Consider the following 27,574-nt stretch of genomic DNA (forward strand, 5'->3'; position numbering starts at 1 on the left):
GGATGATAGAGAGAGTAAAGAGAAGATGAAAATATAGGAGATGATGAATAGAATAGGAGAGGGTCAGTTGTATGATAATAATTTTGTATTTATAGAAGAGGTGGAAGTTAGGGTTTTGTTTGGGTTAACATGAAAAGAGTAGGGAAGAAAAAGATAGTAAAGCATATGATTGGCGCGTGCAATTTTTATATTTATTTTAAGGTGTTACACTGAGCACCACCTGTCGACTTTGGCCGATAGATATGGCTCTGGTGGCTTGGGGTTGGTAATTAGAGAATGTTTGAGTTTAACAATTTTTTGTGGTAACATTTTTCAGACCACTTTTTTAGTGTCTGCATTTTGCCTTTCTTGTCTCGTTATTCGCTAGTGGTTGGAGTTTATCTGTTGTTTATTTTTCAAATTGACTCCCTGTATTGTTTAATATGCCTTTTCCTCCCTAATGTGATATGATGGTAAATGTAGGACTGTGCATGTTAGGGATAATGGAAGTTACAACGGAGTTACTAAACATCAAACCCTTTTGCTCATGTTTTCTTGTCGAGGCTAGTTTATTTCTAGATTTTTTTGTGCCCATCAAGTTTAATATCATATTTTTCTTATTATAAAGAGTGTTTCTCAGAAGTTGTAGGGGCTTGTTCACACCATATCCCTTTTTTGTTGGATATTATATTTATATATTTGAGTGGTTGGAATTTGACAAATTTTCTTTATTTTATGTTTATTTTAGACGAATATGATACTTCTCTCACTATCTCCGTTTATATTTGTTTGTAACTTTATGATAAAAAGAAAGACCAACTATCTCTTATAAAGTTGGTAAGTTAGTTGTAGGGTTGACTCCAACTTGAAATAATTGTTGTGAATAAAATTATTCGGTAGCTTCTTTGCCTGACTCAATAGTTCGATTTAGCTCAGTTGATAGTCTAACGATACAGACGGCTTAGAAGAGCAACTTGATAATACGACGGTTTACAACGATATCTTAGCATCATTTAGTTTAGAGCAATAGTTCGATAATGAATATAACTTAAAGCCTAAATTAGATAGCTTAATATATTAGCTAAAAATTGGTAGGAATTAGATAGCTTAATATATTAGCTAAAAATTGGTAGGAACTAATTGCTTTTAAGTGTTAGTAGCTAGTGTTAACTTTGTGTAGCCCGTATCTAGCTATGATAAAAAAAAAGCCGAAAGAGAAATAAAGAAAACTAGTACCCACGTGACCCTCGTTATCGTCACCCTCCTCGGCTCTTCGCTTCCTCTCGTTTTTCTCTCTCAAGGGCAGGTATCGAAACCCTAGATAGAAGAGGAAAATAGCCGATGGAATCGGCTTCAGCGTCGATCGTGATCCCGAACGGATCGATGGAGGAGACGCGATCGATTCCTCTGCCGACGAATCCGATGGTGACGCCACTCCTCACCGATCTCTACCAGTTCACTATGGCCTACGCCTACTGGAAGGCCGGAAAGCATCTCGATCGAGGCGTGTAAGCTTCGTGCGGTTCATCTTTTCTACTCAGATGAGGATTTTGTCTTTTATTTAGTTCGTGGGTTAAATGCTCTTTCGATGTTGAGAAGATTTTGAAATTGGTGTTCTTGATTGTTAGTTTCTTCAAATCGGGTATTTCTTATCTTTTTTATTCTTTCTGCTAACTTGATTGATCAACTGAAGGTTCCTTAACATTGAATGAGGTACTTATGGAATGGACAAATGTTATCTGTCTTTCCATTCTTTACCTTAGTTTAGCCGTTCCTTTGTATGAAAAGGGAGCTTTTCACTCTGTCTATAGATCAGATTTTGTAGAAAAGAGGGAAGTTTATAAATGACATCCTGCATTATGCGTTCATTATCGTTTACCCCCTGCCGTTTGAACCTTCATGGTCCTTACTTTATTGTCTAACAAATACCCTCCTGTTGGTTTGCTGAGAGTTTCAACAGACATGGGGTAAAGTAACTGCATTCGTCAGATAAGAAACTAGGAATATTTTCTTTCTATCCCAATAAGTTAGCTAATTTCAGGTCAAAACATAATTTATGCAATAAAAGCAAAGGCAGGGGTTGGGCAATGAAGGTCTAAAAGACGATGTAAATGATGATAAACATATAATATAGGGTATTATTTATAGATTTACCTAGAATTAAATTTGCGAGAAGCTTTTAAATATCTTCCTAAATAACAATGAAGCGAGATAAGTAGCCTAGGCTAGGTTGGAGGCACATTGGAGAGACCATAAAATTTCCTCTAGTACGGCCTGTATGGCAAGAGGCTCCCAGGGCACAACCAACCCTTGACAAAATCTGGCTTCCCCTTCTTTATTGATCTAATATCAGTCCTCACATGCTCCTGTGACTTCTGTTCTGCACATGGTTTGGTCACTCAAAGATATTTATAGGTGGCCTTATATTGACTGGTAACATTGATTGTCGGTTCAAATACATTTCAGCTTCGATCTATACTTCCGCAAAAATCCCTTTGGAGGTGAATACACTGTCTTTGGCGGTCTTGAGGAATGCATAAGGTTTATTGCTAATTTCAAAATAAAGGAGGAAGAGATCTCATTCCTACGATCTGCCATGCCCACCTGTGAGGTTTGGTTCAGTTCTTTACTTCTTATTCTTGTATTGATAGTCTTGCTATTATTTATGACACTTAACACTTTATTTTACCCTAAAATATTGTTCTACCTTGGATCCATTGGGGTTACGGTAACTCAATCATTGGGCCATGGATTTTCCAACTTTTATTATACTGCCATTGTGCAAATTTAGCAAGATGTTTCTAAAAAGGCAAAAAGAAAAGAAATAACCAAAAAAGTATCTAGATCACATCCTTTATTTAAATTGGTTGTTTGAATTTAGGATTTATTTAAAATAGGGTATAACCAATGCATCGTGCCATGTATCATAACAATTTTCATTTTTTGTGTGGCAAGTAAGGCTTGTACATCTTCCCTCTTTGAATTTTGTGTAGGCAGGAACTTTGTTTATCGAGATGCCCTTTTAAAATTTATTTTATTAGTATTGTAATATGTTTAAATTTTCTAGCTATTTGCTTTCCATTTGGCAAGAATTATAAGAATGATTGGAATAATCCACATATAAAATGATTATTCTATTTATAATCAATTAGTTTGAACCAATAACTAGTGAAAAGATCATGCATTTTGATATTGTTGTTGTTAATACTGAGGATTACTTCTCTTAGTATATGTTAAAAGCATGTCATGTCAATATATGATTGAAGTGCATTCTTTGATAGGAAACTCACTATTGTGGCATGAATAAGAAACATATCCATAGGTAGATGCATGCCCATGAAGCATGAGTACACAACTTGGCTGCTGTGTTCGTGTCGGACATTGCCTGTTGGACACCAACACATGTTAGGCATAGCGTCACTATGCTGGTACATGTCGCAATTGCAAATAAGGATTCAATTTCAAAATTGAAAAAAAGTATAGGATGCTCTTGGGGTACAACTCATTTGTTTGTAAGGTTATAAGAATTCGTGTTTAGATTGTTAGTTTGTGAGCCTAGATCAACATACCCCATTTTAAGGTTTTGGTTTGTTCTTTCCTCCAAAAGGTTACTCTCAAACCCTAGACCTTCTCTTGAACCCATGCGGCCGAACCTTCCCAAGTGAGTTCCACAACAGTAAAATCAAGGTTTCCTGTATGAGGATCTGGATTGGTATCGGCCGTCCAGATAAACGATACATATCAGCCGTATCGGCCGTTCGTATCAGATCGGACTAATTTTTAATTATATAAAATTTTAAATATTATTGAAAAATGCAGAAAAATGCAGAAAAATTTAGAAAAAATGACAAAAAATGACAAAAAATAAGAAAACAAAAATTACTCACATATGAAGTCTAAAAACTTAAAAAATGTATTAACTACTCAAAATTTAAAACTTTGATGAATACTGAGTTGGTTCTTGTAAATTTCTATAGTCTTCATCATCATAATAATTAGCATTTGTATCTTGTGCTTGAGAAAACTGAGAATAATAACTAGCATATGGATCTTGTGATGGTTTCAAATAATAAATATTTGATATACCATAATCATAGAAACTAAAATGCATCTTATGACGACGTTGCTGATATGTATATATATCCTTAGTTTCTCTGTCTTCAATCTTTACACCTCCTTGACTTTCTTCAACAAATGTAGATGGAACGATCTCACCACCATATGTATCATCAGGATTATGACTAGTATTAGTAGATATACTATCTCTCGTTGCTGAACGACTCGTACTAGCTTTTGCCATCGTTGTGGTCTCCTCCACGATGGAGCAAGAGAGGGGGAAAGAGAGGGAAAAAGAGAGGGAAAAAAAGAGAAAGAAAGAGAGAGGGAGAAAGAGATAGAGTTTGTGGGTTGCAGCAGTAAGAGGGAGAGGGAAGAAGAGAGAGAGGAGAAGAGGAGAGAGAGACATCGAGAGAAAACAAAAATTAAAAAACTATGTTAAAAAGGGAAAGAGGTGGTAGTTGGTGAGGGACAGGGAGAGAGTTAGTAGAAGAGAGTTAATTAGGGAGAGAGTTTGATAAGAGAGAGTTAGTAGGAGAGAGTTTGATAAGACAGAGTTAGTGAGAGAGAGAGAGTTCGATAAAAAAAGAATTAGTGGAGAGAAGGTAAGAATTTTTTTTAATTTGTGTGGGAGAGAGAGAGTGAGTGGTAGAAAGGGGGAAAAATAGAAATTGAGAAAATAATATTTATTTTTTAGTTTTTAGACTTATATATGAATAATTTTATTTATATCTTATCATTATTTTTCTAAAAAGTAAGAATTTTTTTGTATTAAAATACAGGTCGATACGGACTGCCGATACGGCCGATACGGCCGATACGGCCGATACATATTATTTTTTCAGACGGCCGATCCCAATTCCGATACTTGGAACCTTGGATAAATCTAGCTTCAATTTGCCACATATAGGATGATTTCGGATTTGGCTTCTATACCAAAGAAAATAGGAAGAGAAAATATGGAAAACATATTTTTTGATGTGATATGAAGTTCCCATCTTTGTATATTCTCTTCTCTTCTCTTAGATCTCTCTTTGTCTGCTTTTTGTTCTTTTTGATTTGGGAAATAACCCTACATGCAAAGAGATCTCAAAAGGGATATGTTTGAGTAAACTAAATGTGTATCAAGTGGCAGTCAGGATGTGGCGCTCATATCTTTTCATATCAAGTGATACTGGTGATACAGGCGATGCATGTTGGCATGGGGTGGCACACCTCTACTAGCTACTAGCACGATTCATATTTGTTTCACAAGTTTCACGCCGTCTGCATTTGTGAATATTGTGAAAAGTTTGGCCCTCTATTTATTCATTCTTTGGAAATACTTTCGTAAACTGTCTGTTGGGTTTCATTATAAATACGTTTGTAAACTGGTTTTTTGGGTTTCCGTAGAGTGGAAGAATCTACATGATTAACTGCTAGTATTCTGCTTTAATTTATGACTGCTAAAGATTGTATTTTAATCTGTGACCAGTCATATGAAGTATGTAGTGAACTTCTCCTTTTCTCCTGATTTCCTCTAGGATGGATTCTTCAGTTATCTCATGGCAATTGACTGCTCAGAGGTTGAGGTTTATGCTATTCCTGAGGGTTCTGTTGTGTTCCCAAAGATTCCCTTAATGAGAATTGAAGGGCCAGTTGCTGTAAGCTCCATAAGTTATATTTCTTAAAACAAAATCCTGAAAAGTTAACATGTACATGAATGACACTAATATTCTTTTGTTCAATTTCTGCTTTGATGTATTGCTGCAAGCCTGCAATATCTTCAATTTTTGAGATCTGTAGTATACAATATTTTCCTAGGTTGTCCAGCTGCTTGAAACTCCTTTCCTTAGTCTTGTCAACTATGCCTCTTTGGTTACTACAAATGCAGCAAGACACCGTCTTGTTGCAGGAAAGTCAAAGACTTTGCTTGAATTTGGACTTCGGCGAGCACAAGTAGGTGTTGTTCTTTACTTCTTTTTGTAGATATGTTAAATCACTACATAGATATCTTCATCATTTTGTTCCCTCATTCTTAGGGGCCTGATGGAGGAATAAGCGCCTCAAGATATTGCTATATGGGAGGATTTGATGCAACAAGGTTTATACTTTTGAACAATGAGTGCCATGTTGTAGGTTTCTTTCCATTTTTTATTCTATGTACTCTTAAGAGAAATAAGCTTCTTGACATTGTGCTACCTGTTATTATGAAGTTCTTGTTCTTATATCTTCAAAAATTTAGAATAACAAACACTATATCTATTCTCGCTGGACATGTTTGTTCTTCAGGAGTTGGTCTTAATCTGCATAGCTATGAGCGCTTAAAGAGTAGATATGTGGATTTGTCTTTTGCATGAAATGTCTTTATTTTTAAATATTAAAAATTTCCTATTGTATCAGATTTATATTCTGTAAAGGCTGACCAAACTGCTGATGCTTAGCTGGACTATTTTTTTAAATATATGTTGTCACGCCTTATCAGATTTCAAGTTATTACTTTAGATTTCTAACTACTAATGCAAGAAAGATAATTGTATATCTATCTTTTATTTTTTTCTGAAAAATGGGTAACTGCTTCGTTGGAGGATTTAATATGTGGAAATATTAAATCTAGGGAAGAAAGCCTGGAATAACTAGACTTGTAGCTGGCTTTACGTAATGGAAATTCAAAGATAACGTTTTGTTGCTAAAAAGTACAAATAGATCATAATTTTCTCTTGTTGGATAATGGATGGCAAGAGATTGCCTCTGATCATGCAAATAACTTTGTGTTGAAAGGGTAGTAAACAGAAATTCAAACATAGTCCATATATGAATCTTCTTTGCCCTTGCAACTGCAATCACACTTTCCTTTTGTACTTCTAGGTTTTCCTTATCCTTTTTTTGTTAGAGAAAGCACGGATAAGTTCTCCCAAAAGTGCACGATCTACTTTCCTAGATGTAATTCATTCAATATCTTGCTTCCTTCCTGACAAAGATCATCTGAAGTACAAGAGCAATAAAGAATGTAGTGCAAAAAGATGATGACAAAAAATCTATCACCCAGATCCTATTTTAACGTGAGATACCATTTCAACATCATCCTTGCATGCAAATGTTACTTAGTCATTCTTTCACGATTGTTAGAGTAAGAAGTACATTTATAATTGTGAGTAATTGTTTTTTGATTTATTGCTGTATGTTGATCAAGGATTTCATATGTTAACAGCAATGTTGCAGCGGGAAAGTTGTTTGGCATACCCCTTCGTGGAACTCACTCGCACGCATTCGTGAGCTCTTACATGGTAAGTGAAATTTACTCATTTTGGCAATTATCTATTGGAACTTATTGATCACATGCCCACTTGCTGTAAGGTTTTAATTAGTGTATGTTGTTGATCCTCTTGATTAATCGGACTTCCTATCTATTGCCAAGTATTCTGTTACCACTAGAAATTATTTAATGAAGGTTTATCTTCAGCCGCTATATGATCCCTACAATAAAAGCAACAATGACTACAAAGCCTTTGGTTCCAACTATTTGGGATCGGCTATTTGGATCCTTCTTCTCCATTCGGCTCTATTTAGCGCATTGTCTTGTGAATTGCTATATGATCACACCGATTCTTAATCTTAGATGTGTCTTTAAGCTTGAAACTATTGATATTTAATTTTATATTCTTGTACTTGCCGATATTTGTGTGATAATAATGGTGGCTTACTTTGGAGTACAAGAGTAGCGGAATTTTTTAAAATAATAATACCCAAAAAGCCTCGAGTTGACCTAGTTATTCAAAAGAAATCCTACTCTCGAAGATATGTAAAACCTTCGGGTGAAAATGGTTCTAGTACGGATTGAATAATTGGCAAAACCATTTCTTATTATCATATTATGAATCGACTTAGTGGGTGAGCCCAATCCCATTGGGTTGAGGTGACGGAAGAGGGTCAAGGGCGTGCCAATTTAGTGTGTAAACCAGCCAATCTTGAGTGAGCCTGCTCTAGCTCAGGCTCGGCTCGAAATTAGTTTTGAACCATAATTTGATGTTTAGGCTTGGCTCGGCTCAACTCGAGCCTGAGCTGAGCCAGATCGAGCCCGAGCTTGGTTAGAGGAGGAGGACGAGGTAGCGGCGACGGTGGGGATGATGGTTTGCCGGAGGAGGAGACCAATGGAGGAGGAAGAAAATGAGGCGACTTGTGTAAGGAGGTGGTGGCGGCTTGCCGATGGAGGAGGAGGAGGCCGCCGGAGGAGGAGGTGACAATGATTCTTGTCGATGGAAGAGGAGGCTGACGGAGGAGGAAGAGGGAGATGATCGGCCACCAAAAGGAAAACGATTGGCCACTAATAGGAAGAACAATTCTCTTTTTTTGAATGATTGGTTATTTGAAGAGTTAGTGGTGTTTGGGAAATGAGAATTAGTGATTGATGGGAGAGGAGTAATGGTGGCTAGGAAAAATAAAATGGTGGCTAGGTCGGTCATATCAAGAGAAAAATGAGGTATAAGCATTTAAGCAGGTTTTATACTCTTAGCCACGTGTAAAATGGAGAGTAAAGGAGTAGATTAAGATATAAATAAATAAAAAATATATATATATATATAAATAATTTCAAGCTTATCTTGAGCCTGAGCGAGCTGGCCTCGGCTCAAGCTCGGCTTGAAATTAAATTTCGAGCCCTAATTTTTATTTAGGCTTGGCTCAACTCATTATAAGCCGAGTCGCAACCGAGCCGAGTCCAAGCTGAACATGAGCAGCTTATTAATTTGCTTTTGCAGATTACTCATTATGTTTTGGGTAATTGCTTATGTGGATTAGTCGAACTCGAGCTTGCTCGATTTGACCAATCAAGTCAGGTTCAGGTTTAATTGTTTATTAGAGTTGTAGTTGGTTAGGCTCACTGTTTTGAAAAGCGGAAAAGGCGGCCGCCATGGCGGGAGGTGCACCGGCCGCCCCGCCATGTTGAAAGGCGTCGGCAAAAGGCGGCCAAGCGCCTTGGCGGGCTGCCTAGGTGCTAAATAGTGCTAGGTGGGCCGCCTGGCCTGACTTGGCGGGCTAGCGCTTCGGCCCGCCAAGTCGAGATGCGGTTATTAGTGAGCGGGTCGAGTTTTATAGCGAACCGAGTTTAATAAAACTAACCAATTTAGAGGAGTTAATTGCTAATTGCTTTATGAATTATTGAATTAAGATTACAGAGAAGAAATTTTTTTTCACTGTCATGCATTATTAATTGGGGGAATTACTAATTGCCTGCTATTTAAGTATATAATTTCTGATTAGAGGATTTTGAAATGTGATTTATGTGAATAAACTAGAGTTAGTAAATAGATATCTTAGTTATTCGGTTATCACTAATAAGCAATTAGCCAATGTGATTATGTTATTTAGTGTTTTGATTTAGTGCACTATTAAAATTTCTGTATATACTATACTTGCTTATTTATTTATATTAAAAATGCTAGACCGTCTTGTCACCCGCCTTGTCGCCCGCCTTCCGCCTAGGCGCTAGGCGGTGGGGTGACCGCTTTTTAAAACATTGGTTAGGCCCATCTAATCCTTGATTGATGCATGAAGTTGGCTAGGTCGACCAAGTTATGTCAAGTAAGATAGCCACCAAACATGTTTGTGGTGTGCACCTAATGGTGATTAGTTAGGATTTGGTTCAAGTCAGTATGACCTAAAGCTAGCTTAGCTAGGCCAACCCAGTCGGTTAGGGAGCCACTATATAATCTATGGAGCGCCCCTCATGATGATTGTTGAATGAATTGAATCCTTGCCTTAACTCTCTCCCTTTCTCTCTCTCTTTCTCTCTCTCTCTCATGCGATCTCTTTTCTCACACCGAGTTCGACCCTGGGCATGGTCACCGTAGCCTTTCTTTTATGTTCGATCACCCTTTCTCGACCTAGAGAATTGGTCTCCTTCTCCCCTTTGTCTAGCTCACGTAGTACCCTATATCTATCTCAGCCACTTTACCATCTTCCATAGCCCTAACTCTAGCCATATCTTCATTTTTCATCAACTATGTCCATCCCGCATCCACTAACCTTTGGTCATTGTATTAGCCATAACTTTTGATCTAGCTATCGAAACAACGAGATTTTGATTGCATTGGATTCCTTACTTCTAAAGGAACAACATATCCAAATCTCAGGTCATTGCAGTGTGTAGATCGACTAGCATTGCCTTAGCAAGTTTCATCTTTAGTTCTGTCTAGAACTACTTTCCGGATCGGTTCCATCTTGCTCAAGGGTGATTGTAAGATATCTTTACCCACTTCTCATTTCTAGATATGCATATGAATACAATTAGTAGATGGATAACAAAGTTGGTTACCATATTCATCTTGGTTGTTCCGGTTAGCAATTATCGTGCCAATGCCAAGTCTTCACGTGACACAGGAGTTGCCAACAACACTCATGAATATTGATATGGAAGGTTGTGAAATGCCTTGTAATGAATTCTATGGCCAAGGATGGCCATGCCGGTCGGCACGCCTTCGTGTCGAGTCGTGCCAGTTTGGCATGGGTGCATGCCGACCCATGCCGATGTGGAGCCCATTTTTTTAACTTTTCTTATTTTCATCAATCATCATCAACCAATTTCAGTGTTATTCATATGTCGGCAGATGAAGTTATCATCATCAATATGATTGAAGATTATCAACAGTATTTTAATGCAATATTTTGTTATTTTTATGTCGGCATATGAAGCCTTTGATCGTCTCTATCATTTTACATTCAACTAGACATTAGTTTCAATTATTAACTATTATTGATTAATATTATATGTTGAATGCTATTATGTGTTTAATTATATCATGGGGTGTGAAATCATTAGTACAAGGGAATTTTATAAATCATACCTTACGTTTTATCTATTTTGTGATTCACACTCCGTTTTTGAGGTTTTTTGTAACCCGATTCCTACTTTTTTCTTATAATTCTTATTGAACACCCTCCATTAATTTAAATGGTACCAGCAAAGGAACATTCTGCCATAATGTATAAAATAATTTATAAATATCTAAATAACCTATGCCTTCTTCAGAGGAGGGGTAGATAGGAGGAAAAATAGTGGTGAAGGTATTTTAGTAATTTGGTTGATATTTGTTAGTCAAAATAGCGTCAGAGTTTAATACGAGAATTATAAAGAAAAATGAGGGTTCGAGTTATAAAATTGTTAAAGACGGGGTGTGAATTACAAAATAGGTAAAATATAGGGTGTGATTTATAAAATACTCTTAATACACATTTTAATGAATGTATTCAATCATTTTATGTGTTGAGTAATATTTATATTTGACTATTATTATATCTTGAATAAAATAAATCATTTACAAAAGTAATTTAAAGATAAAATAATGTAACATAGGTTTTAATACATATTCAAACCAAAAATAAAAAATTGATGTGTTGAAGGCCTAGAAACATATTTAAATATTCTAAATTTTTTCTTAAAAAATGTTAAATGCGTGCTAGTATCACATAGGGGTGTGATTTTGGCACGACTATCATTGTCTCCATAGGAGGTTTCCTTGAGGTTTCCATGGTTGGAAGATAGGGCACAGAATTCTATGGCCATCGGGCACTATTCGTGCTAACTGGCACAGTCATCTTTGGTTCTTAATCTATTTCTTGTATTTCGAAGTTCCAACTTGCTTTGGTAGTCTATGCATCTATTACACTAAATTGTAAAATATTATTCTTTTCAGAACCTTAATGAGATTTGTGACAAAGAACTTCGGAGTTCTGATGGTTCAAGTACTTGTGAAGATTTCCTTACACTGGTGCAAAATTGGCTCAACAAAATCCAGGTGATTATGGAATTTGATATTGCTGCAGCGACAACTATTGTCTTGTTTCCATATTCCTATTGTACATTTAATAGTGGTGCATTTATTATCTTTGATGACAACTAAATGAATAAGTTAATTGCTTTTGAGGTCTCAAATGTTCACTTCATTTGGTCACACATGCTATTTGGTCACACATGCTATTCTCAAATGTTCACTTCATTTGGTCACACATGCTATTCCGTAGGAAGGATTATATGCATTGTTGATAAACATGCTGACTGTTTCATAAGATTAGATATTTCCATAATGAAAAATCTATCTAGATTACAAACCTTGGTGTATAGGTTGCATGATCCTTATCTGCGGACAACACAGTAGATGATGCTGCAGAGTACAAAGTACAGACCACTTGGCATTTTAGGTTTCATGTCAAACTCCTATTCTGCCTAATTTTCTTTTTCTTTTCTTTAGAGGCTGATGACGATCTTTTCTGTGATTTCCTTTTATGTTGGCACCCAGTTGTACAGTTTACCTAAATTGTCATGGAACATCTCATCTCCAAAAATTGCTCCTCAGACTTCATATTTTTGAGAAAAAGAACCGGATGATGGTCATCTCTATAGTTAAACATGATCAATTATTGTGGATAGTCGGAAAAGTATTCACAAGGCAACTAACATATGTATTTAACAATTTTGAGGTCATCAAGTTATGTTCAATATTTCTAAAATCTAAATAGTTAAATGTTAAAATGCACCTCATTATATTGAACTATTTGAGTATGAAAGAGTCTCTGGACAAAATTATGTCATTCCAAAGAAGTCCGATGTGTATATTTCTTTGACAAGAATGAAAAACCAACTTGTGTTTACAACTTAGTGACATCCACATATTTTTGTTTCATTTCTCGAGTACAGTGATGGCCGTGCCGGTTGGCATGGGGCGTGCCGAGCGGCATGCCTCGGCACGCCCCCTGTGCCAGTGGCACAAATTTATAATATTTTTAATAAATTTTTTAGGATATTTAGAAATGCTTTTGGGTCTTTTGTATGTTAATCTTTGATTTTTTTGGTCTAAATATAGTATTAAAATTTAAAATCTATATTACAATGTTTTATCTTTAGATTATTTTTGTAAATAACCTATTTTATTAAAGATAAAACAACAATTGAATATAAATATTATTCAACACATAATATGATTGAATACATTCATTAAAATTAATATTAATGATTAAATACTCCATAATATGATTGAATACTCCATATTATAATTGAATACATAATAACATTTAGTACATAATTGATAATAGTTCAATAATTAAAACTAATATCTAGTTGAACGTAGAATGACGAGAAGGATCAAAGATTTCATTTACTGGCACAAGAATAACACGGGAATGTTGCGTTAAATACTGTCGATATTTTTCAAAACTTATTCATTGATAATATTGCTCATTATAAATCTCACATAGTCTTCATAGAAATAAGAATTTTGTAATTCTTCGATGATATGATATGGATATTGAATATACACGGGAACGACCGGCATAGGTATATGCACACCATAAGCATATGCAGATTGTGGATATGGAGTATAATAAGGGTATTGTGGCTCTGGTGGGTGTGATTGATATGATGGTAATGATGATGAACTCATATCATCCTGTGGGAGCACCTATCCTGATGTCCTATTATCTATAGACTCAAGTTCTTCCCTTATCTGACTATAATCATATTGAGCTTGAGATGGTCCCTTTCCTTTTATTCTGTCTCTGATAAATTCGGCTTTGTGGTTGTCTAGGTCTAGCAAATGAATTGTCATTCCAATTTTAAAAAATGACAAATAAATTGTCATTTCAAAAATGATAAATGACAAAAGTTAATTGATAGAAATAAGAAAAAGTAAAAAAAATGGGTTCTATATGTCATATCATATTTGTTAAGAAAATAAGTAAAGTTGATTTGATAAATATTGATGGAAATAGAAAATTTAAAAAAAAAATGTCTCTACATTGGCACATGACCGGCACGAGGCTGTGTTGGACAGCATGTGGCCGTGCCGGACCGGCACGGATCGGCACGGCTTGACACGGTAAGCGCCGGTCAGCACGGGGCGTGCAGACTAGCACGGCCATCCTTGCTCGAGTAATATCTTTGGGATGCAATTATTTTTAGGTCATCTATATAGTAACACAACAACAATGAAACCTACAACTCTGGCTACTTGGAGTCAGTAATATGGATACATTTCTACAGCTCATTTTACTGCAAGGTTCTCTATTGATTGAATATTATCATGATATCACTATTTTTCTCATGTCAAATTTATTCTTACACTGTCTCTGAAGATTCTTCTTACTTGAATGAGGTCACCTCTTCTATGCATTATGTATTCTCAATTGGACATAGCTAAACATCTCAATTGATTCTCACATAACTTGCCGTTAGTGGATGCTACACATACCTTGTGTTACGAAAAAATTTCTTTTCTACTTCTCTAATAACTCTGCAGATTCCCAGCATCCTTGTCTAACGATACTTAAAAGAATAATTAAGAATAATTACTCTCTTATAGCAGTCATTCTATTAACTGGATGGATAAATTGATCTTCAAGATTATGTTGTATCCAGATCCAAGTGGTTGACATGTTCTAATGATTATTCCCTTTCATTCCGAAGAATCTACTTTGATAAGCATAGGTTATACTACTATATCAAACTTCTGCACCTTTTTTTTGTTGCAAAGATCAGAAAGCTATTTCAACAGAATATTAGGGAGTGCTTGTGAGAATGAATGGAACAAACAATATCAGACTGGCTGGGTTCCCTGTCAGGGTTCTGCAGCTGAGAAGCCAAGTAAGAGGTACATCATATGGCCAACTAGGCCACAAGTACTTGAAATGTGGCTTCAAGTACTATCAGCTCTCATGGAGGTGTTCCCCATATTGGACGTTGTGATCTATCTGAGATCAGAGATACCTGATGACAAAAATTATTTTGGAGTTTTGAAATTGAAATGGCATCAATTGTTTGGATATACATCCTTAAGGGCAATATGGAGTTTTATATAGGCTGCCTGTGCTTATCTTGCCCATGGCATCCAACTGTATTTTCATGATGCATACATTGACATTGTTATATCGAAGTTCATATTTTTCTGTCAATTTTTGACCAGATTTATTGATGTTGCTGATTATGAACTCCTTATGTATCCTAGAATCCAAATTTTTTATGGATCCAAATGGTTATATTGAAATTTCTATGCTTCAACTAAGTTTGATGACTTAACACTTGGGCTAACCTTTTCTAATCTTTTGGTGTATTAAGCTTTTTATCTGTTGACATATCTTAATATTTGCCAAGCATGTTTGGCTAGTAATTTTTATAGAGTAGGATAATCTTAATATTTGCCAAGCATGTTTGGCTAGTAATTTTTATAGAGTAGGATAATGGAGTTTGTTGGTTCCAATCTGAAGATGCTAAGAGAACTGATGCAAATTTAGGATGAATGCAATATTTTTGGAGAACAATCGATCCAAACAAGTAACTAAAGTAAAATATAGTAAGCAATAACTGATAAGAAGTTAATTGATTAAAAGGATCACTACTAGATGAAAGGAGAGAAAACCACTCAGATAAGGCAGTAGTTTTCTCAACTCTCAAATAGGTACATTGATAATAGAAAGGTCTAAAATATGGTGTAAGAAAAGACTTTAGAGTTTAGATTTACCAATAAATGGAATAATAATGCTTTTACTTTAAAACCAAGTCCTCTTCACGTCTGGGCACTCAAAGATTCTCTTTTACTACTTGAATCTTCTGGAGAGCAGTAGTAACCAACGAAAAAGTAGAGATTGAAGAAGAAGAGAGGTTTAGAGAGGACGTAGAAGAGATTAGAGAAGAATCTTAAGACAGAGTAGGAGAAAGGGAGAGAAAGAAAGAGAGAGAGAAGAAGAAGAAGAAGAAGAAGAAGAAGAAGACTGCATGAGAGAAAATAAGAGATTTCAAATAAATCTTGTTCCAAATCGTTTCTTGTTTTTCATGCAATAACCCTTAAATAGGTTAACAACTTTGATTCTAACTGATTCTAATAGGAACTTATTTCCTAATAGGACTCTAATTGATCATCTTACCTAAATTAACTAACTCAATTTAGGTAATAAATCAATGTGGACATCCCCCACATATAAGCTTACTATAACTATCAATTGAGATTCTAATAGGAATTCATTTCCTAATAGGATCCTAATTAATTAAGTCTTACCTCAATTGACTAACCCAATTTAGGTAATAACTTAATGTGAACATCCCCCGCATATAGGCTTACCATATTTATCAATTGACTAATTCAATTGATTATTTGAATTAAAAATCAACTCAACAAATTAAATGTGAAAATAAGTTGAGCCTAATTAGATCAATTAGACCAAAATTGGACTCAAGCAACTTTATTTTGGTCAAATTGAAGATGATGCCCACATCAAGAACTTAGGAAGGTTAATCCATAATGACCTTGTTCCATTATTTAGATTTTACACTATCCCAAGAGAGATGGGTCTATTAACCAAGAATAGAGTTTCCAGTTATATTGTAACTAAAGAAAGGAAAATGAAATGCTCAAGGAAATGTAACAGCTCTTTTAAGAGGAAAGATAAAGATCTCATTGCCATCATGTGTACTCAGCTAGAAATAGCCAATGTAGTTGTTTATGGTAATTTTTCACCATCAATACCAGGAAATTTCATATTGAATATTCCATCACGAGAAAGAAAGTAGAAGCTAGATAGTAGATTAAGACGCATTACTCATATAGGGATTTGCTTGCCTTGTGATGATTGGAAAACTATATCTAAAGAAACCACAGTTTAGCCACAAGCACAATGGTTGTACCTGAGCAAGCAACAAGCTGGAAAAAGAATAGACAAGAATATTCTATTGCTATGGCCACAAACCCAGCATGTGGGCAGTTACAAACTCTAAAAACCATATCAGTGCTTTAAGTAGATGAAATATTGGCCAAGGCAAGAGTACTGGCAATAGTGCATTTGAACATTTGGAGAATCATAAGTTAGTGCAGTGATTAAATCAGGTCTGGAAAGTTGTATCTTGGCAAGCACAACGTTTGTGATGTAGGAAATAATATGGGTGTGTCCTACAATGATATGGTGGACCTTCCAATAGAGATGAGAAAGGCAGAAGATGAAGAGAAGAGAGAAAGAATATTGTTTTTTTAGAGAGGAGAATTAATAGGGAAAGAGAGATAACATGGCACACTTGGCCAAAAGCAAACATCTTTTATAAATCAATTGCTTGTTACATGTTTGAGCACTCTAATGGCCTTTATAGGAAACCCTAACTTAAGCCCTAAGAAATCAACTTGTAGTCCAATAAGACTCTCAAATAACCTAAAACGAAATCCTAATTTAGACTGTTTGTTACTCTTTAATAAAATAGTATAAAATAATCCTCGGTTGCTTTTATTGACTGTTACAGTGCTGCAATAGATGTTGCTAATAACCCTAAGTCTAGAAATTATATAGACTCTATCATAGATTCATCCTTTATTATATGATGCTTCTGCTGCTAAGTCATGAATCAACCATACGATCTTCATAATTTGATGGTGTATATCAACTTGCTTACACAATTGATTGTTGCAATAATGAATCCATACACGTGGAATAATAGACATGGATTTTTGCATGATTTGTTTGAACAATAATAGTGGAAGAATTTGTTGACTTGAAGAAGGGATCTTGGTATTGAATCTATTGATAATTCTTTTGATAAGCAAGAATCTAATCATCCACACCATAATTTTCTTGTAATTTATTAGTGATGTTGATTTCTTCAACAAGACCATTTTTAGATATCTTTTGAGGTAGATCTTCAGCTGTAAACTTTTCAATAGATGAACCTTCTGGGACATATTGGATCGAGAGCAACTGTTTGTAGATCTTGAGAAGGCACTTGATGAGTATTAGGGGATGAAAACGACTATCTAACTCCATGATGCATCCTAAGAGCCTTAGAGGTGGCTCATGATTCTTCAATCGACAAACATTACATTTAGTAACAAAATTATCGAGCTTTCCCATCAACTCTGTAATAATAGACATGTCCAATAAAAATCTTCTTGCCTAAGCATAAGATATTGTGGGAATTTTTGGGTCATTGGTACAGAAAAAGTGAAGATGAAAATAGGAAAATAGGTAATCAAGGAAGAAAAGCGACATATGGGATTAGGATATTCACTTTGATACCAAATTGATGTAGGACAAATATAGATGTATCTTATAATGCAATGGTGGACCTTCTGATAGGGATGAATAAAAGAAGAGAGAATGTAGAAGATAAATAAGAGAGATGTGATATTTTTTAGAGAGAGAGAGAATAAATGGGACAAGAGAGATAACATGGTGCACCCAGCCAAAAGAAAACTTCTTTTCATAAATTACCGTTCATTGCATGTTTGAGCTCTCTGATGCCCTTTCATGGGAAAACACCTAACTCCCTGAGAAATCAACTTTTAACTTAATAGGACTCTTAAATAACCTTTTAAAAAAACCTAATTTGGACTACTTGTAGATTATAGACCCCAACCCTAGACTTTCATCTTTCATCAATTTGTCTCATTTGTGGAGTTGAAATTAAATGTTGGAGAATCTTTCTAAACTGTAAGCTGAATATTAGTAGTTTCACATTGTCTATAAATCAAGCATTCAATGTAATATTGTAGCTGCTGACTTGCACAATGACAGAACCAATTTATATATCATTTCTAATTGCGAGAGTGTTGTTTAACTTACCATTAAAATTCTCAGTTCATGCTTTCAGAGGACAAATTCGTTGCGGAGTTTCTTTGCGGAAACAAATCAAAGTGAACTGGCAGCGTTCACATCATATGCATTGGCTTTCCCAAATAAGTTTCTAGCCCTTGTAGACACATATGATGTAAGTTGATTCTTTCTGGGTTTTCTGTTCTCATATTTTCTGCTATTTTTCATATTATTTCTGATTATCAGTTCTTTGACTTGTTTTCTTATTTTAATTTTAAACAAGTGGGCAGGATTCTTGAAGCATTTTCTGGAAAGCATGCTTGTCAGTTAGTTAAGCTTATATTCCCCTAAGGACTGCAGTGCCTGGATTATAAGGTTTTTACAGTAACAAGGGGATATATTTGTATCCAGGACATCTATATCTAAGAGAACCAACCGCATACATGCCAGCTTCATATTCACATATTCGTCAATGGAAGTGTTATATAACCAGAAGAAATATTTAGTGTTACTATTCTACTTTCCAGGACATCAAATCTTCGAGTGAGATCGCAACTTTCTTAATATTTCCGAATGTCATGAACTTTGATCCATCTTTTGGCAAGATTATTAAGAGCTGAGGAATCCACTCTGTTTGGACTTCCCAACCAACTGTTGATCCATTAGATATGTTTTTCGCTGCATCATTATGTCTGGCCCAATATAATGATGTTCTTATTAGGTGATTCCTTAACCTCTAATAGTCAAGAAGCTATGAAGCACGAACCCGAAATAAATACGATGTGGACATGGCGATATAACAAATTTTGAAAAATAGGCCGCAGACAGAATATGGCGAAATAAATAAATAAATAAAATATATAGTTTATTGATACATCTAAAGCAAAAGTTTGCAATCTAATACGAAGTATTAATGAGAATTTAGAGATAATAAGGGATTGAAAGACTATCAAAGTGTACAAATTCTAAAAAGCCACAACAATTTTGAATTTTCATTACAAGCTATAAGAAGTATTCTCGATAGTTAGAGCTTCAAACAGAATAGTATTCCTTTTTCTATGTACTTTTTTCCTTTTCCATGTTTGAATTGTTGAAATTTGCATTAGTTGTAACGTAGAATTTAATTATTGATTTTTTATTTTTCTTCTATTTATATATATATACTCTATTTTTTGTCATGTATTCTCGCCCCTGGGTGCATCAGACATGTACTTCCTGAAGTGTATTCTTACATACAGACAGAACTATACTGATGCTAGTGTGCTTTTCAAGATATTGCATCTACTGCACCTCCAGTACAATGGCAAATTTACATGTCCTAATGTTTTGAAAAAAATGAAGAGGGACTTGAGAGGAATCTAACTAGAGGTGGATAAAAGGGATAAGATCGTATCAGTTGGTACTGTCTGGATGGCTGCACATCTGTTTCTAATACCTTGGCATTGTGAGGTTTCGGTAAGGATAAATCACTGCTAGAACACTAGGCACAATACTGTGCTATTTACACTAGGCAAAATGTGCTGAGTCTGCTGACTGCATGGAAATGAATTGTTTCAAGGTTTAAACAACAACAACCTCTTAGTGGTCGTGTTTCATTTTCACTTGCTCTCTCCTCTTTCTCCATGGGCTGCTTGGTTTTCATCCCATTGTGTCCATGTAGGTCCTTATAGCCATCTTTATGTACTTTTTCTTTTGGGAAGGCATTTTGGGTTAATGGAGGTCTGTTTTTCAAAATTATTGAATAGATGAGTTTTCAAACTATTTAGAATAATAGGTTAAAGCACTTTGGGTGAAAGCAATTTGCTCTCAAGGTTAGCTGTTTTATATGTATAGTTACAAAAAGTGAAGAATCACTGGGTTTGAATATTTGATAGTGAATCACTTCCATTGAAAGTAGTTCTACCTGTTTCTCTAAAAAGTTTGAAAAGATATACATGTGTGCTTTTCTTTAGTTAAATAATGTTTACTTTATCACATTAGATTGCCACATATACTGTTTATATTGATGTGTGGAGGTTCCTGAGTCATATTCCTGATAGCCTAATATTTGTTCTTGTATATTATAATCCTGTAGCCGCTGATACTTTTGTATGTATATTTATCAGGTTATGAGGAGTGGGGTGCCTAACTTCTGTGCAGTTGCTTTAGCACTTCATGATTTAGGGTAAACTTTCAGCCTTGACATCTTTTTTGGACAGGTCTTATGTACTTGTTTTATATGGTATGTCAGTCTGTAAATACTTTTACTTTTTTCATTCTTATAAATGTTCCTTTCATACTTTTTTTGAATCACAACTTCTTAATTATGCCTATATGGATTACAATGCTCTAGAGAAATAATCAAATTTAAAGCTCAAGTTTCCCTATTAACTTGCAAACTATTCGAAAAGCTTAAGCTGCTGGAGGACAGTCATTTTGTCCCTTTATATTCTAGCATTATCCCTCATTTGTGAGCTAAAGACAATTATGGTAGGCCTAAGAAGTGGATTTATCTTAAATTGATGGAGTTTTTTACTCTTATTTTAATTCAATAGGTAGACTTGATGGGTGACATTGTGTTCTCATGTTAACTCACGAAAAACTACAATATGGAACATATATATTTTTCTCCTACCTATTATAACTGCTGTAAACAAAAACATCACAAGTAAATACTACAGGAACTGAAGAACTGCTGTAAAAAATAAACTTCACAAGTAAATACGCCAGGAACTGAAGAACGCTGAACCAATCTGTTGTTACGATCTTCTTCTGCAACATATCTGAATAGTATCTAAAGGAAAGCTTTAGGAAACAATATATCAAAGCATGGTACTCAGATCATGTAAGCTTCCTCCCCCTTATTATGCACATACACATTGCACAACGAAATTTAGTTGTAAGGGGAGATATTTATATTTGTATTGCCTTGAACGAAGACCTTTGCTATATTTATTTTATATTTGTAAAGAGTACCTCTTTTAATCAAATGATATTCAAGTCTCATAATGGATTGCCAATGTTAATTAAGTTGTTAAACATTATGTAAGGGCTTCCTGTTATCTTCGGGAGGAGAACCACCACTTAGTGCAGAATGTATTTGTTGAAAATAAAGTTATGAGTTGTACTGACCAGTTTATGCAAGGTCACTGATGCAGCATGTACTCTTTGAATACATAAGAGTTCGTTCTGCTTGAAATGATTCTTTTGGACTATGCAAATAAAGTTGGCTTGCAGCTGATAATTATGGCTTAAGCTAGTGTAACAGATAAAACCTATGACATTATTGTGATTTCATTTAAAAGGAAGAAAAGAAAAGAAAAGAAAAATAATGTTGTTGTTTTAAGAAGATACTTTTGTATGCTACCTATTCGAGGACATTGGACCTGCTCTGTTCTTGGGTTTACGATGGAACCCCAGAAATTAGGCTGACTACCAGAAGTTGCTTGATAGTAGTAATGTGTTTTCCCTTTCCTGATCCGGTATCAGATCTCCTTAAACCTATTAAATTTACTTCAAACGTTTCTGCTCAAGTCCTGTTTGATGTAATTCATAAATGTTACTTTTCTTCGTCATTTCCCTGTTAGCTGATGTACAAGTTCTTTATTATCACCCAGTTATTATTAGCAAGTAAGTATTTTTTGACACAGGTATAAAGCAATCGGAATTAGGTTGGACTCGGGTGATTTGGCATACTTGTCTATTGAAGCTCGGAGGTTCTTTCGGGCTATAGAAGAAGAATTTGGTGTTGCTGGTTTTGGAAAAATAAATATCACAGCGAGCAATGACCTCAATGAGGAAACTATCGATGCCTTGAACAAGCAGGTAATGTTGTTACTAGATGTTAGTCAGTTGATATTGGGAGCTCTAAACTATCTTTTATTTTTCGATAAACTGAGAATAGTTAAAATTAATATTAAAATGGAATAGTTGCAGGAAGGAAAATTAAGTCTGATTTGCGTATTAGTAGCTATAAATAGGGGTAGCTACAAAGAGTGGGCAGCCTCCCCGCTGGATTCGACTCTCAAATAAACTTTGAAATTAGCTCAGTATGATATCCTGGGCATATTGTTTGTCTTTCATTTCCAGTATTCTGAACCCCATAATGCATACATATAGAGAAGGCAAATAGGGGGGATTGGGTCAGACTTCAGGTTTTGGCATGCCTCAGGGGATTCTATTTTGTCTAACCCTGAGTTTTATAACATCCTTAATTTTGACACTGATGTAAGTTCTAGCTGCTGCAGAACCCCAGATCTCTGATGTCATAAGTTATGAATTCCTTATTAACAGTGTTATTTATCCATTTTTAGGGAGTTAAAACTTACTTGAGTCTATACAACTGAAGGATTTGGGACCCTTGTCAATATTCAATTGACATCTGATCATATCTTATAGAATCTTCTAACATCAGGTCGCCATCTCTAATATTTACTTTGAACCATCTACTTTTAAGTAAATGGTGCTCAGCTACCAATGTTTCTTTTCTTGAATCTTATTACTGTGCTAGATATTCGAATTAGGAGTGCTGAGGAATATACTGTTATTATTCAATGGTGAAATATCCACGGGCTCCATTAATTTACTTTCAACTCGTCAATAATCAAAATTGATTCTGATGTTAGTATGGTACTTAACTATTCAGGATTTCAGGTTTATTCTCAATGGATATGTGCAACCTTGGCCCATCAAAACCATAACAATGATGATCAGCACTGCATGTCCACATCTATTTTGGCTTCTCCTTTCGAATCCTTTGCTGATCTACATAGAAATGATAATCTTTCTTTCTTGGATCTTCATCAGACACCATTTTTTTTGGAATTCCATCGTGAAATTCAGTGACCTATGACAGTTCAATGATATATTTTGTAGCGATTATAGAATCAATCAATTCAAAATATTCAAATTAATTGTACATTATCTTTAACCTTTCTCAAATAAGCATGTGCTTTAAATCATGGATGAATAGTTATGAATCACCAAAGTGGTCTCACATGACATTGTTGCTTGACAGTTGATATATAAACTGAAAATTATCTAGTAAAATCATGTCTTATTTTGGGCATAAGTAGAGTCTATACAACTTCAGTAGAAAGGAGATACGAATACATGAGTAGAGCCATTCTTCCTAAGAGGTAAAATAATTGACAGATAACATTATTACATTTATGTAGTATAATATCGATTACACAAGAAATGTTTTAACAAATCATTTGGTATGAAATTCAACCGTTCAAAGTCATTACTAGACCACCCAATTTGATGATCCACTCTCTCTTGCTCTTCAGCAATGAAACTATCTTGGAACAAATAGGTCATTTATTCTCAACTCATGCATAAGTATATTATAGAACAAATGAAACATAAACAGCTAATGATCTAAAACCTATGATGTGGCATTTAATCCACATGCATCATTATTAGGAAAATTTTGTGTTGGACTACTACATCTATCATTTTGCTATTATCAGTCTGCATTGGTGGGTTCAGTATCCAATAATATAACAAAAAGAACTCCAAATCAATTAGTTATTATTTAAATAAATCCTATATGCCATAGATCTATGGATGGCCGTGCTGGTCGGCATTTGTCGTGCTAGTAGCGGCACAGGTTGTGCCACTGACACCCCCATGCTGAGCTTTGCGCACTGGCACGGGTGTGTGCCGAGTTGTGCTAGTCCGGCACTGTTGCGTACCGGTTATTATGCCATGTGGAGCATTTTTTTTTTAAAATTTTTCTATTTGCATCAATTATTATCAAATCAACTGATTAATTAATAATTTAGAAGGCTTAGATAAAATTGATGATGATGAGATTGAATATGATAATAATGATGGTGATGGTGGTGGTAATGATAATAATGACGAGACTTAGTCTGATGGTAGTGATGATAGGGATGAGATATACATCCCTATTACATAACTTTCTTAGAAAGGTATTGTTTTTATATAGGATTTGAGTATGTCGATAGTAGAACATCGGGAGAGGTGCACCCATAGGATGTTGAGTTCATCATCATTACCATCATATCAATCACACTCATTAGAGTCATAACACCTTTATTATATTTTACATCTACAATCTGCATATGTTTATAGTGTGCCTATGTCGGTGCCGGTCATTTCCATGCATATTTAATATTTATATCATATTATAGGAGAATTATAAAATTTCTATTTGTATGAAGACTAAGACGTTATAATGGGAAATATTATCGCTGGATGAGTTTTGAAGAATATCATTAGTATTTAATGCAATATTCTCGTGTCATTTTTGTGTGGGCAAATGAAGTCTTTGATCCTCCTCATCATTTTATGTTCAACTAGATATTAGTTTTAATTATTGAACTATTATCAATTAATATTATGTGTTCAATTTTATGATGAAGTATTTAATTATATTATAGAGTATTCAATTATTAATATTAGTATTAATGAATATATTCAATCATATTATGTGTTGATTAATATTTACCTTTAATAAAATGTCATTTACAAAAATAATCTAACTATAATGTAGGTTTTAATACATATATTTAAATTAAAAAAAATTAAAGATTGACATACCGAAAATCTAAAAATATATCTGAATATTCTAAAAGGTTTATTAAAAAATACTATAAATGTGTGCCGATGATGTGTCTAAAGCATTTACTTTAATATTTTATTATGCATCCGTAATTATTCATTTCACTGAAGTTGATTATTGTAAATTCTCCATACAGGGTCATGAGGTTGATGCTTTTGGCATTGGCACATACCTCGTCACATGCTATGCTCAGGCAGCACTTGGTTGTGTTTTCAAACTAGTAGAGATCAACAATCAGCCTCGCATCAAGCTTTCTGAAGATGTTACAAAGGTTTAGGTTTTATTAAAGTTAAGGTTGTTGCACTTATTTTCTTACCTAACTTCTTGTTCCATTTCTTGTTGTAGGTCTCTATACCATGTAAAAAACGATGTTACAGATTGTATGGGAGAGAAGGCTATCCATTGGTGGATATAATGACTGGGGAAAATGAGCCAGCTCTGAAGGTACAATGTACATCTTATTTCTAGTACCAAGAAACCTAATGAGGCTTTAGTTAATTTACATGTTGACAGCAAGAAAAATATGTATTAAGCATGTTAGTACTTAACTTTGTGATATAATTATACAACTTGCAACAAGGACCATAGAATGAGAAATTGGAATTCTGTTAGTTCATGTTTTTGCTTTTAATTCTTTCAGCAAATTTCAGTGAGCATGATACTCGACCTCATTCCATCACTTGATTGAGTATGAAGTGTTAATTAAAATTTTAATTTCTTACTTTTCTTCCCTGCACTTAATAGGTTGGAGAAAGAATCTTGTGTCGTCATCCATTCAATGAATCAAAAAGAGCATATGTCGTACCACAGTATGTTGAGGAGCTTTTGAAGTGTTATTGGCCTGGAGGTTCATGTATGGATATCTATTCTTCATTAGCATACCTAGACTTTTCAATTCACTAACATGAAGCTATCTGATTACCTTAAAATGCACAGTATGAAAAACTTCCAACAGTGACCATTAAGTAGTCTTTCCACGTAGCCACAATATGATTTGTCGAAGTCTGAGAACTTAATTAAAGTGGCCAAGAGAACTGTGGTGGTCTTGTTATAGTTTCGAGGACTTGAAACTCAGAAGGCTAATTAGTTGCTAACCTTTTCATATTCTAGATTATCTCAGTTTGGGTAGACAACCATTACATTCTCCTGGATATGAACATGTCATAAATGATAAGTAAAACACAAACAAAAACAGTCAGATAATATCTTTACCAAAACAAGAGTCGGATAATATCCTATCATTTCCAGTTCTATATCAGATTTGTACTCATATACAAATACGTATATGGGCTAAAGATTACTATAGGAACATATATCTGTATACCAATTTAGTTTTAAATATTATGAAAAAACTCAAGATAGGAAAAATGAGCCGAATAAAGCATGTTTTAGTAGAGTTTTTGACCAATTTTCTATCCCTATAATTTTTTTTTTATTTTTCTATGTTTTTTAAACTCTTTACCAAATTACTATGATTTCTGCCATGTAATTGCCCCATTAATGAATGGGGATATAGGTAAACAATTGTCTGGGACATAATAATATAGCTTGAAAGAGTTGCTTTTGGTGAAAGCGTATTATTGTCCTAATAAACTGTGTTCGTCAACCAAGTTTGTTCAGTGGGGAAAAACCGGGCCAGGGCTCAAATGAATTTGGCATTGGCTAAGTGTTTGTTCTTGAATAACGGAAATGGAAAGACAGAGGGAGAGAGATGCACTCTTGTAATTGCCGAAATTGTATGACCACCATGATTGTTGCAGACATAATTATTGACAAATCATAAGGTTTATGTTGCAATCCACCAACCTCAAATTGCAAACAGTGCTTATGCACAACTTTATGAATTTGATTCTCTTTACTTCAAGGTAAAACTCGGGAAGAGCTACCATCACTAGAGAAAATCAGAAATCGCTGCATGCAGCATCTCGACCTAATGCGACCAGATCATATGAGGAGGTTAAACCCAACGCCCTACAAGGTGCTATTGTCTTTTCTGTTTGATTTATTTTATCACAATCATATCATTAGTGGTTCTGGACTGAAAAATAACTTATTTCATGACCAGGTAAGTGTGAGTGCAAAGTTGTATGATTTCATCCATTTCCTATGGCTTAGTGAGGCACCGGTCGGCGAACTGCAATGAAGAGTTGAATGCAGCACCATGTTGAGGATTCGAAGTATATTAATAATTGAAGAGTTCCGTGGAGTAGCATGTGCATCAGACAATGAGGGCGCTATTGTATCAGAGTGTGTATACGATGTATGTGTAAAAATGCAAGTAAGTATATAGGTTCTTTTATTCTGAATTGCTGCAGGTTGAGGTAATCAACAATGTTTCATCTCAACCATGTTGAATGAAATATTCTTAACCGAGAGAACATACCGGTTTAACTCTGAAGAAAATAAAATGCCATGTTTGAACGTTTGCTTCTA

General features: G+C 34.8%; 1 protein-coding gene across 3 annotated transcripts; it reads left to right on the top strand.

Annotated features, from left to right (window-relative positions):
• Positions 1-1,224: 1,224 nt before the first annotated feature.
• On the top strand, positions 1,225-27,574 carry LOC140794967 (nicotinate phosphoribosyltransferase 2-like). Of its 3 annotated transcripts, none has more exons than XR_012110230.1 (15): positions 1,225-1,487; positions 2,446-2,590; positions 5,559-5,678; positions 5,839-5,973; positions 6,057-6,118; positions 7,226-7,301; positions 11,706-11,807; positions 18,629-18,745; positions 20,676-20,734; positions 22,200-22,374; positions 25,278-25,412; positions 25,487-25,585; positions 25,886-25,994; positions 26,753-27,119; positions 27,207-27,447. XR_012110230.1 is itself a non-coding variant. In XM_073147269.1 (15 exons), exons 1-15 carry the CDS (start codon positions 1,321-1,323, stop codon positions 27,282-27,284), a joined length of 1,692 nt encoding a protein of 563 aa, XP_073003370.1. In that variant the 5' UTR covers positions 1,227-1,320; the 3' UTR covers positions 27,285-27,574. The 3 variants fall into 3 exon arrangements, 2 of the variants coding, with proteins under 2 accessions (XP_073003369.1, XP_073003370.1); XM_073147269.1 differs by having other exon boundaries at positions 1,227-1,487; positions 27,007-27,119; positions 27,207-27,574; XM_073147268.1 differs by having other exon boundaries at positions 27,007-27,447.

This window comes from Typha latifolia, chromosome 9 (genome assembly GCF_019914945.1).
Source record: "Typha latifolia isolate L0001 chromosome 9, TyphaL0001v2, whole genome shotgun sequence".
Lineage (NCBI taxonomy): Eukaryota > Viridiplantae > Streptophyta > Magnoliopsida > Poales > Typhaceae > Typha > Typha latifolia.

Excerpts from the sequence above, each read along its gene's own strand:
- LOC140794967 (XM_073147268.1), top strand. The coding sequence starts at position 1,321 with ATGGAATCGGCTTCAGCGTCGATCGTGATCCCGAACGGATCGATGGAG. Across the intron at positions 5,974-6,056 it reads TTGGACTTCGGCGAGCACAA|GGGCCTGATGGAGGAATAAG; the intron begins GTAGGTGTTGTT and ends CCTCATTCTTAG. Across the intron at positions 25,995-27,006 it reads TTATTGGCCTGGAGGTTCAT|GTAAAACTCGGGAAGAGCTA; the intron begins GTATGGATATCT and ends CTTTACTTCAAG.